Source organism: Triticum dicoccoides, chromosome 1B (assembly GCF_002162155.2).
Source record: "Triticum dicoccoides isolate Atlit2015 ecotype Zavitan chromosome 1B, WEW_v2.0, whole genome shotgun sequence".
NCBI lineage: Eukaryota > Viridiplantae > Streptophyta > Magnoliopsida > Poales > Poaceae > Triticum > Triticum dicoccoides.
In genome coordinates this window covers 154,991,474-155,006,680 of record NC_041381.1, presented here as the reverse complement: position 1 = coordinate 155,006,680, position 15,207 = coordinate 154,991,474, and the positions used below count along the sequence as shown (strand labels likewise).

Genomic DNA, 15,207 nt, shown 5'->3' with positions numbered 1-15,207 from the left:
TTTCCTTCACAATGTTAGAGGATCCAGTTTCACTATTTAGATGTGCGATAGATAGGGCACGTCTACATGTGCTTTAGAGCAGCTCCAGCCGTTACCCCCCAGGAGGCATAAAAATGGCCGCCTGGGGGTGAGCCGACGGCAAATTCAGCTCTGGGGGCGGTTGGGCACCCAGCCGTCGCCCCCAGGTGCCGGTTTCGGCCCATTATTCGACCCACTTTCGTCCAAAAACAGCCCGATATCTGCGTGAATCGGTCCATATTCGACGCGGTTCGGCGTGAATTCTCTCATAAATAATTCAACAAATAGAAATCAAATAGTTCATCACATAGTTCGATGTGTTTCGACGTGTTTTTGCCTCCATAGTTCATCACAAAAAATCAATAGAAATCAAATAGTTCAACAAATATTTCAATACAAATTATATAGTTCAACAAATAAAAACTCATATTTCATCACGCTTCATTCCCGACGTCGCCCTTGAGCCTCCATGGATGCTCCACCAGATCGTGTTGCAGTTCTTGATGCACCTGTGGGTCTCAGATCTCCTGACGCATATTGAGGTAGGCAGTCCAGGTTACCGGTAGTTGGTGATCAACTTGGGCAAGATGACCCTGCCTGTAATATGGTTCTGTGTCAAACACTGGATCTTCCTACTCGCTCTCAATGATCATGTTGTGCAAGATGACACACCAAGTCATGATCTCCCACATTTGATATTTCGACCAGGTCTGAGCAGGGTACCAGGCAACAACAAATTGAGATTGGAGCACATCAAATGTTCGCTCGACATCCTTCCTGCAAGCCTCCTGAACTTTCATAAAGAAGACATTCTTGCCTCCTAGCACAGGGTTTGAGATAGTCCTCACAAATATCGACCATCTTGGATAGATGCCATCAGCTAGGTAGTACCCCTTGTTGTAGTGCCGCCTATTGACCTCGAAGTTCATCAGAGGAGAATGACCTTCAACAAGCTTGACAAAGACAGGGAAGCACTGCAGGACGTTGATGTCATTGTGAGTTCCTGGCATCCCAAAGAAAGAGTGCCAAATTCAGAGGTCCTGTGTGGCCACTGCCTCAAGTACCACACTGCAACCGCCTTTGGCGTCTTTTACAACCCCTACCAAGCAAATGGACATTTCTTCCATTTTCAATGCATGCAGTCGATGCTTCCAAGCATCCCAGAAAATCCTCTTGCTGCATTCTATGCTAGGATCCGAGCAGTGTCTTCCGCATTGGGTGTTCGCAAGTATTGCGGTCCAAACTCTGCCACCACTGCCCTGCGAAACTTGTAGAAACACTCAATGGCGGTGGACTCGACCATGCGCCCATAGTCCTCGAGTGAATCACCGGGAGCTCCGTATGCAAGCATCCTCGTAGCTGTCGTGCACTTCTGGATTGAGGTGAATCCAAGTGTGCCGGTGCAATCCTTCTTGCACTTGAAGTAGCTGTCGAACTCCCGGATGGAATTCACAATTCCGAGGAAAAGCTTTCGGCTCATCCGATAACGGCGGCGAAATGTTTTCTCGTCGTGCAATGGAGCGTCGGCGAAGTAGTCTGAGTAGAGCATGTAGTAGCCTTCCAGACGATGTTGGTTCTTTGCTTTCACCCGCCCGGCGCCGAGCCACCTCGCCGCGGCTTTTCACTGCTCGCGAGCAGGCGGCGAGGGCGGCGAGCACCATGAGATGCTCCTGCTCCTGGATGTCGGCTTCGGCTTCCTCCTCCAGCAACGCCGCGAGCGCCTCCTCGTTGTCCGAGTCCATTGCCGGGTCAGGCAAATCACCGAACACCTTGCGGGCGAGGTGGGCGCACACCCGCCGGTGTACAGCTCATGCGCGGCCGGAACGTCGGAAAAGTTGCCCGAACGGCGTCGGAGAGGCTGCCTCGGCGAAACCTCTTCTCTTTTCCGGCGAAGAATGGTCTATCTAGCTGTGGTGGGTGATGGACGGCGCCGGGATCGGCAAGGTGGCGGCCGAGCGCGGGGGGAGGGGGGGGGGTCGGAGGCGAATCTGAACGGTCGGCCCGACTTTTCGCGTGGCAGTGTGGCCCCAGGTGCGCTTTTCCATTGCACCGGAGCCCCCGAGCGCCTCCAGTGCACCGGGTTCGGCCTGCGATCGCCGGACCCAAAAACGGGCCGAGCCGGTGGAATTCGGCGTATTGGGGGCATTTTTTCGGCGCCGGCGTAAAAAAGTTGCGTAGGAAGGGTATGTTGGGGGCGCGGCTGGAGATACTCTTAGATGTGCCGTAGCAAAACCATAAATAAAATTCAATAATAATAAAGTAAATTGGGTTTCCCTCGTCCGTCATGGCATTTTTTCAAAAAAGTCCCTCTATTTCAGAGAATTCAACCCGCAGTCCTGTTTTAAGTTAAAACGAAGCGTTATTTTTGTATTTTACATAAAAGTCTCTGTCTTTTCTTGAAATCAACCCGCCGTCCGGATTTAAGTCACACCTGAACCGTTATTTTACATTTTTCGAAAACCCCCCTAATGTTTTAGATAATTCATCCGCAGATCATATTTAAGTCAAACAAATACTTTTTAAAATCATCCATATCTTTTAAACCGTAACTCCGATTTAAACATGTTATATATGAAATTTAATTAGAAAAATATGTAGAATATGAATATGAGATTATTGTTACCTGTTAAGTATTTTGAAATATTATTTTGGAATGTATTTGAGTCAAACCAAATGATTTTCTAAATTATCTGTATCTTTTAAACCGTAACTTCGATTTTAACATATTATATATATGAAATTTTATTAGAAAAATGTGTGGAATCTAAATATGATTTTAGTTTTACCTGTTAAATATTTTTAAAATATTGTTATGGAAGCAAACTTATAATTTATAGCGCAAGATCCATTTTTTCATATAGGCGGCGATCCGGATTGCAAATAAATACCCCACTATAACTATATACGGAAAAGAAAATATCAATAACTACACGTGCATACCTCTAAAAAATGTCGCAAGGGAAAACAAAAGATTTCTCATCGCGAGAGTGAGAGAAAGCGAGCGAGAGAGAGAGAGAGAGGGAGGAGAGAGGGAGAAAGAGACACCTTAGGATTAACCATATTCAACACACGTTTTTTGTTGTTTTGTGTGAACACCGAGACCATCGCCGGCAAGGGTGAGAAGGAGGATAAGCAGCAACACAAATATGATGCCTCGTAAAAAATAAAGGAGATGGACCTATTATGGTCTTGAGTGATGGTTGTTGAGTTGGGAGTGTGCGTTATGTTTTCTCTTCCGTTGGGACTCTTTTGCTAGTAAAATTCAATTCCCCAGCACTGAGTTCCGCCGGCGATCGTAAAGGCCCGGGAAGTTCCGTCCTCTCTCTTGCTGACCGCGCCGGCCCGACCCTCGCTAGGTCAGCAATGCCGCAAGCCGCCACCCAAGAGGGAGAGGCGTCGGGGTCCGGACCAACCCTCGCGCTCCGCCGCGGCCGGAGCTCCACCGTCTCAGCAACACCCACGACGACCACCCGGTCGATGGCCCTGGTGCGTGCGCGGCGGAAGCCCCCGGGCTCCCAATCGCCACAGGAACCACCCGTGCGGTCCCCGACAAGTAAGAGAAAGAGGGGGGCGGCTGCCAACCAGAAATCGAAGGAACGGACAAGGACCAGGGATGAGGAGGAGGAGGAGGAGGAAGAGGATGGGGTCTCATCTGCAGGCAGCTCCCCAATTCGCGCGCCGCAGATTCCGGATGCGTTATATGAAGATCTGGATATGCTTAAGGCCATTCAAGATATACACGATGCATACGATGAAAAATTAGGTTTGTTGTTCAAGTACCCTCCATTCCTTTTAATGTTTCACGTCCTGTCGTTATCATGTATACTATCTAGTATGCCTGTGAGAGACAAGAACAGGAGACATTTGCAGATTATCTTGAAATCGAGACAATTTTAAACCAACGAATTGTCCTAGAGATCGTAGGATATGCCACTCCACGCAGTTTATTTTTCTGATATGCACATGTGCCGCCTATTGTGAAGTTCAACTTAGCGAAGCGACATATCCTCTGAATGCTGCTGAAATCAAATGACAGTTTAGCATGTTAGTGTTAACTTCTGATTGCTGATCTTCTTGCAGGTCGCCAAATGGAACTGCCGACTCTTTATCTGCACACGTGTAAACCGCCCACATGCTTGAGTACTAATCCTAAGCTTCTTCGTGTCCGCGAATCCACAACAAAGACAGTGCTTGCTGCTGCTCCATCAGTTATTGGACTTACCGAAAAAGGGTTTCCCCCCGCTTTGTATACAAAGCAACCAACCGAAACATCCAACGATAAGTGCTGGGGCGGAAGCAGCATAGTCACGCCCAAAAGAAAAGAAAGAGAAAATACAAGAGAAACAAATGCTGACAACGGCGGATCGACAAAGAAACGAAGAAGCCTCGTGGCCGCTGCACCCACCGGGGAACTCCCACCAGACTCCGAGCCACCGAAGCACCGGTACCAATCAACACCTCCAAGAAGGGACGCGACGAAGACGACGCTGCTGCCAAGGGTTTCCCCCGGTACACGGTGAGGAGAGAGGAAGGGTAGCTCCGACGCCCTCCAGGAAGGTCTGGCGGCACCCACAAGCGCCACCGCGTCGATGTCGGCCAAGCCAACAGAGATTTCTCCCGATCCCAACCTCCAACTCAGGCACTCCGAAGCTCGCCGCCAAATAGACCCTCACCCTGTGCCACCCGGACACGAAGCGTTCAACGCTGTCTCACCACGGCACCGTGAAGCATGGTCGGCACGATGAAGAAGAGGAGCCGGGACAAGGCAGCAGCACCGTCGGCACGCGGGAGGGCCCCACCTCCACCGCCAAAGACGGTAGCTGACCGGACGCAATGGCAGGAACACACCAGGCCCGTGGCCGCACAGGCCCGGCCGGGAACGCAGGCCCGTAAAGTTCCCGCCTTCGCGCTGCAGCCGGCACGCCGTCGGCTCCGCCGCCCCTGTCCAAGCCGCTCCCCTTCCTCCCCACACCGAAAGCCGCCAAGGGAGGCACCACCACCACGCGCACCGCCGGCCACCATCACCAGGTCGCCGGACCGCCACCGGCCGAGCCGCACCACCGCCGCACGCCCACGGCGGAGAGGAACCACCACAGCCGCCAGCAGCCCGAAGCCGGACCCCAGCCGCCGCCCACGCCGCCCGCGGCCCCCGCCGCCTGCCAAGCGGAACCGGCCGCCCCGGCGAGGCGCGCTCCACCGCGCAGCCGGCCACGCTGCACCACGCGCCGCCGGAGGGCCGCGCGCCGCGGTGCCCCGCGCCCGCACCGCGCCCGCCCGCGAAGGAGGGACCCGCGTCGCCCCCAACGCGCGGAGGAGAAAGAGCAGGGCCCCGCCGCCGCCGGCGTCGGTCAGGCCAAGCCCGGCCACGCCCCCCGGCGGCGGCGAGGGAGGAGGGAGGAGGAGGGGAAACCGGCGGCGGAGGGATCTAGCGCCCGCCCCGGCCGCCTCGCGGGTGGCGGCGCGGGGGGGAGGGGGGAGGGGGGTAGTTATCTTGACTCCGCTTACCAAGCCATCAGTTATTGGACTTTCATCTTCTGTTGGTATGATAATTATGTCATGTCTATTTGTTAGCAGCGCTGCGAGAATAGGTTGTTCCTTGTTCATATATGCATGCGTTTGCAGGTCGTCATTCGCTAACACGATGCTCTGGATTTTGGGTTGATTGGGATGAGGAGAACAAAAAAGGTACTGTTTTGACTACTGCACATCTGATTCGCACGAAGTCCCCATCCTCAAATGACTGGCTAGGTAAAGATGAGTATGCTCCCAAGGCCAAGGTGAGTTGTTAAGGATAGGAAAATAGCAGTTTGTATTCACTTGTTTTTTGTACATGTAGTCTCATACTAGTTCGACCTTACTTAACTCATTTTATTTGTGGCGTAAGGTAGCTAGTCCTGTCCACATTTAACATAACTCCATCCACAGTTACACTTACATATTCTATCTTCTGACACTAGAATTAGGGAAGTGTTAAAGTGAAGTATGTTGGCTGACACAATGATACAATTAGCTAGCACTGAAATAACGATATAATTTTTTGGTAAACCATGCATGCATAATGTAGTCACTATCTATTTTATACAGATGGTGAATTCAATGGAGCTAAAAGAGTAATTTGCATTGCATCCACATGTGGCTTTGTGGGAGATGCTGACCAATTTAAGAAGACATGGGTATGACTATAAATGTCATCAAATTTTTTCTTTCTAACTTCTAAGACATCATTGGTTCTCGAACAAAGAAAAATATCTAAAACATAATATTTCGCAACTTCTGTTTCAGGTTTTTGTTCACTTTCGGGATGCCACTACTGAGAAGGCCACCATGCTGTACTACGAGAAGCACTACAATCTTGCTATGTTTGAGGTTAGAGTAGATGAACCTGTCCAGTTGCTCTCCTTCAATGATGACGTGAAAAGTGCTGAAGAAGTGTTTGAACTCGGAAGAGATGAAAGTTCATTTCTAACGATAGGTCATGGTATGGTGCAATATCTGAATCCCAACCTGCTTGAACGGCATCACTATCTGTATGTTCATGGCACAGATGAGCATCCTAAGGTACAGATTGTAATTTATTCTGAGATTGTTGTCTACATTCTTTTGTTATTTGGATAATGTCATCTGTTGTTTTATTTTGCAAAATGTTGGTATCAAAATTTAATGTTGCTAATACATATGTTCCAGTATGACAATGGAGGGCCAGTTATTGACTTTGATGGCAAGATTGTGGGAATGGTCAGCAACAGCACGAGAGGGTCTATTATTCCTTCATCCATTTTGCTCAAGTGCTTGCATTTGTGGAAGAAATTTGGGTATTGTCTTTTCTTTTAGTTCTTTCTTAGTGTTATTAAAATAATCTTCTCTACTATTTTTTTACTGTTAAGAGTTAAACGCCTCTCCCATGGTTCTTACTCTTACGTTGAGTTGTTCCACTTCGATTTCCTGTCAAGTTATTTGTTGTATTTTCTTTCAAATATAGTTTGCTGCCATGGGGGATAGCTGCCCCCAGGCTTGTTGCCATTGGACGCGTTGCATGTGTCCTCAACTTGGTAGTAATCCAAAACCCAATTAGCATCTGATGATAAAGTTGCACAAACATACAAATGAGTGCTACTTACACCTGGCATTGCGTACCGTACTTATGACTTGGATTATCATGTCACACCAACATCAATGGTGAACATGTTGCTTGGATTTATGTGCCATATTTTAGAGCTATACATGTATGTGTCGCTTTTGCATGCATGCATGAGCATACATTGTGGATTGCGCAAAAGAGGTACCGAGAACAAGCAAATACTGTAAGCTGGTCTTATTGCAGTCTACTTATTAGATTTACCGAGAATGAGTATCTCAAACTTTTGGCTGTTTGTGCTCATTACACGTGCCTTCATTACACTGTTGGGACCATGTGTATGGTTAGTATGTGAAAAGTACATAATTTCTCTGTTTATCCCAAGTTGTAGTAAATCGATGCGTGTCGATTTGCAAGAAAACCTGAATGGCAGTTTATATTGTGTGTTTTATTGAAACTGGATCCCATAACTACAAACATACAATTTTATTTTTCGAGAAAATGCAAAGGACCTTTGCATTTCATTGCATTGCAAAGGTAGAGTTTTGATACAATCCTCCTAGGAGGTCAAGTACAAATGAGGATCAGTGAAACTAGTGCACGTCCCAGTTGGACGGCAGAATGACGCGAAGGCCATGGGCACCCGCTCTTGCCCACTGCTCGGCTTCCTCTTTGATCTTCGAGACCAGGACTTGAACCAGGGGCTGGGCTCCCTCGAAAATGCATTCGTTGCGCTGTTTCCAGATCATCCATAGTAATGGAGGCTAGGCCCTTACGCATCAGTGTCGGCGTGTTTTGCCTGGCCTGTAGCCACCAGTCCATGAGTGAATCTTCGTGGCTTGGCCCTGCAGTGGTCATCCATAGCCAGGATAGGATTTCATGCCAAGTCTGCCTGGCGAAGGGGCACTCCAAGAGGAGGTGGCGCATCGTCTCGGAAGCCTGGTCACAGAGTGGGCATCGTGGCTGGTGCTGGAGACCGCGTCTAGCCAAGCGGTCGGCCGTCCAACACCGGTCTTGGTTGTCCAACCAGTGAAAAAACTTCACTTGTGGCGGCGCCCAATTCTTCCATATGAGCTTCCATGAGAAGCAAGTCGTGGATCCCTGGAAGGTGGCAAGATAGCAGGAGCTAGCAGAGTAGATACCGGAGGCCGTCCATCTCCAAACTAGCTGATCAGGGGTGTCCGAGAGCGTTATGTGCTCGATCGCCAGCCAGACTTGAAGGTACTGGCCAATCTCGTGTATGCCCAGGGCCCCATGAATGTCCCTGGCCCAGCTATGGCCTTGCAGAGTTGCAGTCCTTCAGCGACGGTCCGGATTTGCGCCGGTGCTTGGGTATGCAGTTGTAAAGTGTTGGGGCGATCTCACAAATGGACTGCCCATTTATCCAGCGGTCTTCCCAGAAATATGGCGTTCCGTTTCCGAGGGTCATCGTGGTGGACGCGAAGAAGAGCGCTCGCTCCTCGGCAGAGAATTGTAGGTCCATCAACGTCTAGTCGCTACTAGTGGTTCGACTCGAAAACATGGATGGGTACACAAAGGCATAATAAAGTTGGATGTAGTCAGGTGTCAATCAATGCTCACCAGCAGCAGTCATTCATGTGGCGCTCCTACATTTTGCTTCGGCTTGCAAACACCTGCCAAAGGAAGTAGAACTACAAAATAATTGCCATGTCATTCTCTTTATCATGTATGACCTATACATATCTAAACTATCATGATGTCGAAAGGATATTGTTAAGTTTGGTTTGTCCTGTTTTTATCTTTCTCTTGCCTCATGCAATAATGACCATAAAAAAAATATTTGTTCAGTAATGCGTTTGTTGTCGTGTTTTATGTTTGTAGTGAGTATGTTTAAATAGATTGCACAAGAGATTATTTAGCAAAAAATATGTACAAGTGAGGTCAGGTGATGGACCGTCATATGGCCTATGTGGATAGAAGCAGGAATAGAACCACACTGACCAAGTTTGGCAAATGGTTCCTTATGAGAACTTTATGGGAAAATCAATTGTTGTTTTATGGACTTCTATGTGTTATCAATATTATTTTATGGCAACTGTGCGGACGTAAAATTTGGTGAGAAGTTATGTTTTTATCTTAACCTTGATACCCTGTTATGCCTACTGATTCCTCTTTGAAAGGAACTAATATCTTCTATTGATATAAATTTGAAGATGTTCATCAGTGCATTGTTTATAAAAAAACTCGATAGGTTTTGGTTCTATTGTAATATGCCGTTCTGTTTGGACATATTTGATGTAATAAAAACTTGATATTGTTTTGGTTCTATTGTAATATGTCGTTCTGGTTTGGTTCTATTGTATATGTCATTCTGTTTACACATCCTTTGGGAGTATTTTTGAACTTTATCGATGTCAAATATTTGTGGTAGTATCGGCAATCTTATGATATGATAGCCATAATTTGGTTCCTAACTGAAATGACTCATTTAAAAGGGTTACATCTTATGGTATTGTTTCTTTCATTAAATGGTTGTTTGTATAGGCGCATGTCTCGACCCCACCTTGGATTGAAGTTTTCTGCAATGAAGCTTTTAGATCCTCCTCTTATCGAGCAAATATTGGTCAAGTGTAGCATTGATAGTGGTCTTATTGTTCAAGAGGTATATATAAATGTTTGTGCCACTTCTATAAATTTTTGCGTCACTTCTGAGGATTTTTATCTTCTCATGCGTATTGAGTGGTTATTTTTGATAACTGAATCTAGGTGTCAGAAGGATCTCCCGCTGAGAAACTTGGATTTCGAGTGGGTGATGTCATTGAATGCTTAAATGGAAAACACGTCTCTACCACCGTTGAGGTGGGTGCGCTATTGATTTATTAGGTTTCAAGTAAAATAGAAATAAATTAGGTTTGTGTTACATTCTGTTATTTTGTTAAATTTTTGCTATTTATTGTTGGCGTTGTTAGCTAGAGAACATGTTGCTGAGTAAGTATGTGGAAGGATCAAGTGGCCTTAATTCTGAGGTGGATATTGAGGTGAATTTACCTGTATGTTTCAATTATGTTTTTTTTTGTTTGTTTGATCTGTTCTGTTTGTGGCGTATGTTAGCACTAAGAATATGCAATTTTTTACTGTATAGGTTTGGGTATTTCATATGCGCAGAAGTCTTTGGAGAAGTAAAACATTAACTGTAAAAATATCTGATGACGCAGAAGTCATTGTGAGAGGAGGTATGCATCCTTCGCCAACCAAGTTCCTTCGTTTTGTAGTGGGAAATTCACATTTGTGGCACTAATCTCCGCTCAAGACATGCATTATGCCATTTTTCTTGGATAGACATTTGCCATCAGTTACTCTCACCATGTGCCCTACTTTTGGCACCATATGTCGTCACTGTTCGGTCAGCCCTAGTTTGATGTAGTTGGGCGTTGTGTCAACAACAACAACAAAGCCTTTGTCTTTTTATGTTTATATAGTCCCAAACAAGTTGGGGTAGGCTAGAACTGAAACGCATAAGATCTCACAACCAACTCATGGTTGTGGCACACAAGGCCGGCCCTGTGTTTTGGGAGGCCCTAGGCGAACTCGCCGACATGGGCCCCTATGTCCTAAGAGGCTAAGACCATATATGTGCTCGGGATTAGTTTTTAGCCCTTCTTCTCCAATAACATCAACATTGCTTGAAGATGTAAAGTACTTATTGAAAGAACTCTTCCGTGGTTAAATTTTCAAATCATTTTTCTCCTTTTTTCAGCACGCCACAAATGCATCTTCTTAGGTAACATGGCAGGCAAATGTCCTAAAATTATGATGAAAAGAGGATACAAAGAATTAGAAATTTATACATCGGATGATTGGAATCTTAGACATGTACACAAAATGACAAAAAATTAGGATCAATCATGGATGGATGAATAATTGAATACGTACTAAAGAATAAAGAATAAAAGAAACTACTAAAAATGGGCTTTGAATCGGGGAATAGATCAGGAACATGGCACATGGATGCATACGTATTGTGGTGCACTCACGGCTCACGTACGTATAAGTATTGCCACCTTGCCGGATGTCGGATGGCTGGGCTGTCGGACTGCCGTGGGACGCGTACAACGACAACAACTAGCGGCGGCCGAGGCACCGAGAGTCAGGCCGACGGCCGATGAGAGGACGAAGTCACGAAAACGAACCAACGAGCGACGAAGGCACAAGCGAATTAGCGAAAACGATGAGATCTCTGGCCGTGCCTTTCGTCTGGCTGCCGTACGCTTCGCTATCGCTGCCTAGCTATCTGATAGGCCTAGCCCATCTTGTTTCTTTTCTCTCGTATAGTTTTTTTTCCTGCCTATTTTTTGCTGGCTATACTATGTATTTATCCTGCATCATGGGCCCCCACCGGCCTGGGCCCTGGGCCATCGCCCCTCCGCCATACCCCCAGGGCCGCCCCTGGTGGCACATGGATAGCAAGCTTCCAAGCACCCCTGTTCATGGCTAGTTCTTTGGTGATACTTCAGTCCTTCAGATCTCTCTTTACAGACTCCTCCCATGTCAAGTTCGGTTTACCCCGACCTCTCTTTGACATCATCATGTAGTTGGGCGTTGTGTACAACAACAACAGCAACAACAAGGCCTTTAGTCCCAAAGAAGTTGGGGTAGGTTAGAGGTGAAACCCATAAGGTCTCACGACCAACTCATGGTTCGGGCACATGGATAGCAAGCTTCCACGCACCCCTGTCCATAGCTAGTTCTTTGGCGATACTCCAATCCTTCAGATCTCTTTTTACGGACTCCTCCCAGTGCAAAGACGAAAAATACCCTTAGGCAGACGTAGCACACAAAAACCATCTCAGTGCACACACCTTACGTCAAAGGTGCAGGTCTGCGCACTTGTCATTTCAAGCATCAGATCTCACAAGTCTACTTTCAAAAGCATCAGGACTCTGTAACTGTCATTACAATTTTTTCCAAAGCATCATATGAGGACTGCATAATTGGCATTGTAAGTGGAACTGCATAATTGTCATTACAAGTTTAAAAGAACATTAGAACTACATGCTCGCAGTTACACATCTGGAACCAACATTTTTACATGGCAATAGTATATACTGCATATGCTTCTGCCTCCAAACTTTTGCTTCTGACCAATCTTTAGCTTTAGACTTGTACTTCTTTTGATTAAGGTCCTTCTAAACCGATGGGAGAATTGTATGATCTTCAAATTTCTTGGTTGCAATCCTTGCACGCGGTCAATTTTCTCCATTAATTGCTGCCTAGTGGCATCCAAAGAATCAAGAATGGGCAGACCTTCTAATTCCCTGACCTTACTGTTGAAGAACTCTCCTAGAATGTATTGACCTTCTGCCATAATTTGAGTGGTGTTCATCCAAGTATTTCTTCACCTTAGGTTTTGCACAGATTTTCTCCATGTAGCCAATATGCTTTATAGGGAGTTAAGTATGTGCACTGCAAAATCAAGCATGTCTCATAGGGAGTTAAGTATGACCACTAATTTGTCTCATAAGTTATCATCATACAAAGGCCCTTTGGACTTCTTCAAAACACAAGTAGAGAGGTGGCTCGTGCACTCTTTATGCTGCACTCCTGCAAAGATGATATCGGATGCACTCTTCAGCCTCTTGCATCCATATGTGTGAATGACTAGATCAATTGGATGACCAGTGACTTGTTGTAGTATCTCTATGAACGAAGTCCAGGTCTCGGTGAATTCTGCATCCATAACACCATAGGCTACTGGGTACAACCAATTTTGGCCATCAATACCACAAACAGCCGCAGAATTGTCTTCCAAATTTACCTGTTTGAGCAGTTGATTCTACAGCAATCTGTGGTCTAAACCCTCTTAAGAAACTGTTCCAACATGGTTTCGGTCACACAAACAATCTCTTGGTGTAGAATGAGTGGATCATACTAGGAATGCTGACTGCTTCCTCAGTGAGAGAGTTCTGTTGGAGAAGATTGGGAATTCATAGTCACTGTCGTAACAAAAAAGTTTCCACGCAAGAACAATAGAGGCTGGATGCATCTATCTCTTCTGAGCAAGCTCCTTTTGATTCGTGAGTCTAATAATTTGCTCAAAAAGACTAGAGTGCAAAGCTAACAGAAGAGTTTGTTCTAGAATAGAATCTAAAAGAAGTGTTCTGCCCATCTATCTATCTATAGAATGCAAGGGAAGTAATGCCACTGATATGAAATGCATAGGCTGTACGCCCACCTACCACTCTGCGACTTCAGTTAAGTGACAGACTTCACCTATAACGATACAAAACCTAGATTGGAAGAGAACGATCACAGGCATGTGGTGAACAATACCAAGAGAAAGAGCACTGAAATGAACCATATCAAGCATTGATCTCACTCTTAAGTGTGTATAGCAACTTAGCAAGTGGAAACTATCTTTCCACTCCCCGTATATCCCATTCAGTTCCATCTCCTTGCAATAGAACTCTCTGTGATCTGGAACTTTGATATGGTACTTCTCTTCGAGTTTCTTCTGCAAAGCTTTACCACCAAGAGAAGAATCATTTTTTGACCAGTCCAAAATTGCATCAGCAATCCATTTTGTTGTAGCTAGCCTCAGCCTTTCACTTCTTTGAGCACTAGGGCTAATATGAGTTTGGGGTTCACCTAAACCTGCAAATAACGAGACAAAGGAATTATTACCAGATATGATTCAGATGTTAAACATGAAGACCCAACTATAAAATATTATACCTGAAAAGTAAAACTATCTTGAGAGAAGTCCATATTACAACCTCGAACTACCACCAAACCAAAGTCATCCGGGCAATCCATTTCTATGTCCTCTGACTCATCATTTGCATCATAACTTCGCAACCCATTTGGAATGGACCTTGGACTTTTCTCGGATTCGACAACGGCCCCCTGCGTCGTCCTCCCTAGGTCTACACGGGTGACAGCACATCCCCGCCCGCGCTAGACCCCCATCACTTGCTTCAACTCCCCTCGTCGCTACCCCATGGCCTCCGCCGGGCAAAGCCCGCACGGATCTGACGGCAGAGGGGCTCTGACGTCCCAGGGAGGCTAGTCGTCGATCGGGGGCTCGTACAACAGCAGGCGGCGCCGTGCTCCTCCGCGCGTGTCACTAGAGCGCGGGGGCGGTGGGAGGACGGCGGTGCTGGCGTGATGGAGTTGTTGTGCACGTGCAATGACCTTCAGGTGCTTGTCATGTGGGGTGTTGTTGCGAGCTCCGTCGTGGCGTTTCAGTGCATGGTGGTTGGCGCGTGCGGCTTGCATATCCCCGCCTCATGCAAGTGCGGTGAGTGTGCCAGCGGCCCGGATGGATGCGTGGCTGGCAGCAGCTGATGCGGATGGGACAGATCAGCACGTCTTCGATCGTCTGGCGCACGGTGGATGGTGCTCGGGAGCGATGGGAGGTTGGTGGTGGTTGCCCAGTGACTTGGTGGTTGTGGTGTTTGGCTGTTTTTGGCCTGGTGCTCGCCGACCGGAGGCGACGGGCTTCCAGGCCAAGTGCCGCCTAGATCTGGCGTCAATGGTGGCTTGGGCCTGCTAGGACTTTTGCCAGATCTGGCTACCATGGCGTTGGTTGGCTGGATCTTGCCGGCGGTTGTTTGACTCGGGAATATGTGGCGACGGGGCTGCGGTGGCCCAATGCTTATGGTGGTGCAAGTGAGCAATCTACCTAGTTCAATGATGCTCTGGATGTGTGTGCTCAATTCAGTGAAAGCTCAGACCGGAGCAAATGACGACGACGCCCATGGGCGCCGTGAACCTTCTTGAAGGCGTCACTGTATGTTGTTTTTGCCATCCTCTTTGCGACGTAGGGGGAAACCTTGGTTCCAGGTTTGCCCTGAACAACCAATGGTGGCGAAAATATAAAATAGCACAGCTGCACCAGGGCCCTCTCTATCTAGCCATCCATTCTGCGCATCGCGATTCGTGCAAACACATTTTTCTTTTTTGTTTCTCTTCCATAGAACATATTTTGAAGTTCAAACCTTTGCAGCGTGGCAAAGCTTTCCATCTAGAATCTAGGATAAATCTTTCAGAATTTTTTGTCAAACATAAATATACAAAAAATGATTTTTTAATGTTTTGTCAAACATAAATATACAAAAAATGATTTTTTACATTAAAAAATCATTTTTTGTATA

At 46.8% G+C, this 15,207-nt stretch overlaps 1 protein-coding gene across 1 annotated transcript; it reads left to right on the top strand.

Moving 5' to 3' along the window:
* Positions 1-3,381: 3,381 nt before the first annotated feature.
* LOC119350253 (serine protease Do-like HtrA) lies at positions 3,382-12,071 on the top strand. Its single transcript, XM_037618175.1, has 12 exons — positions 3,382-3,781; positions 4,099-4,226; positions 5,528-5,558; positions 5,641-5,795; positions 6,301-6,576; positions 6,703-6,753; positions 7,234-7,319; positions 9,599-9,716; positions 9,821-9,913; positions 10,024-10,092; positions 10,197-10,287; positions 12,025-12,071. The coding sequence occupies exons 1-12, from the start codon at positions 3,382-3,384 to the stop codon at positions 12,069-12,071; spliced, it is 1,545 nt and encodes a 514-aa protein (XP_037474072.1).
* Positions 12,072-15,207: the final 3,136 nt, after the last annotated feature.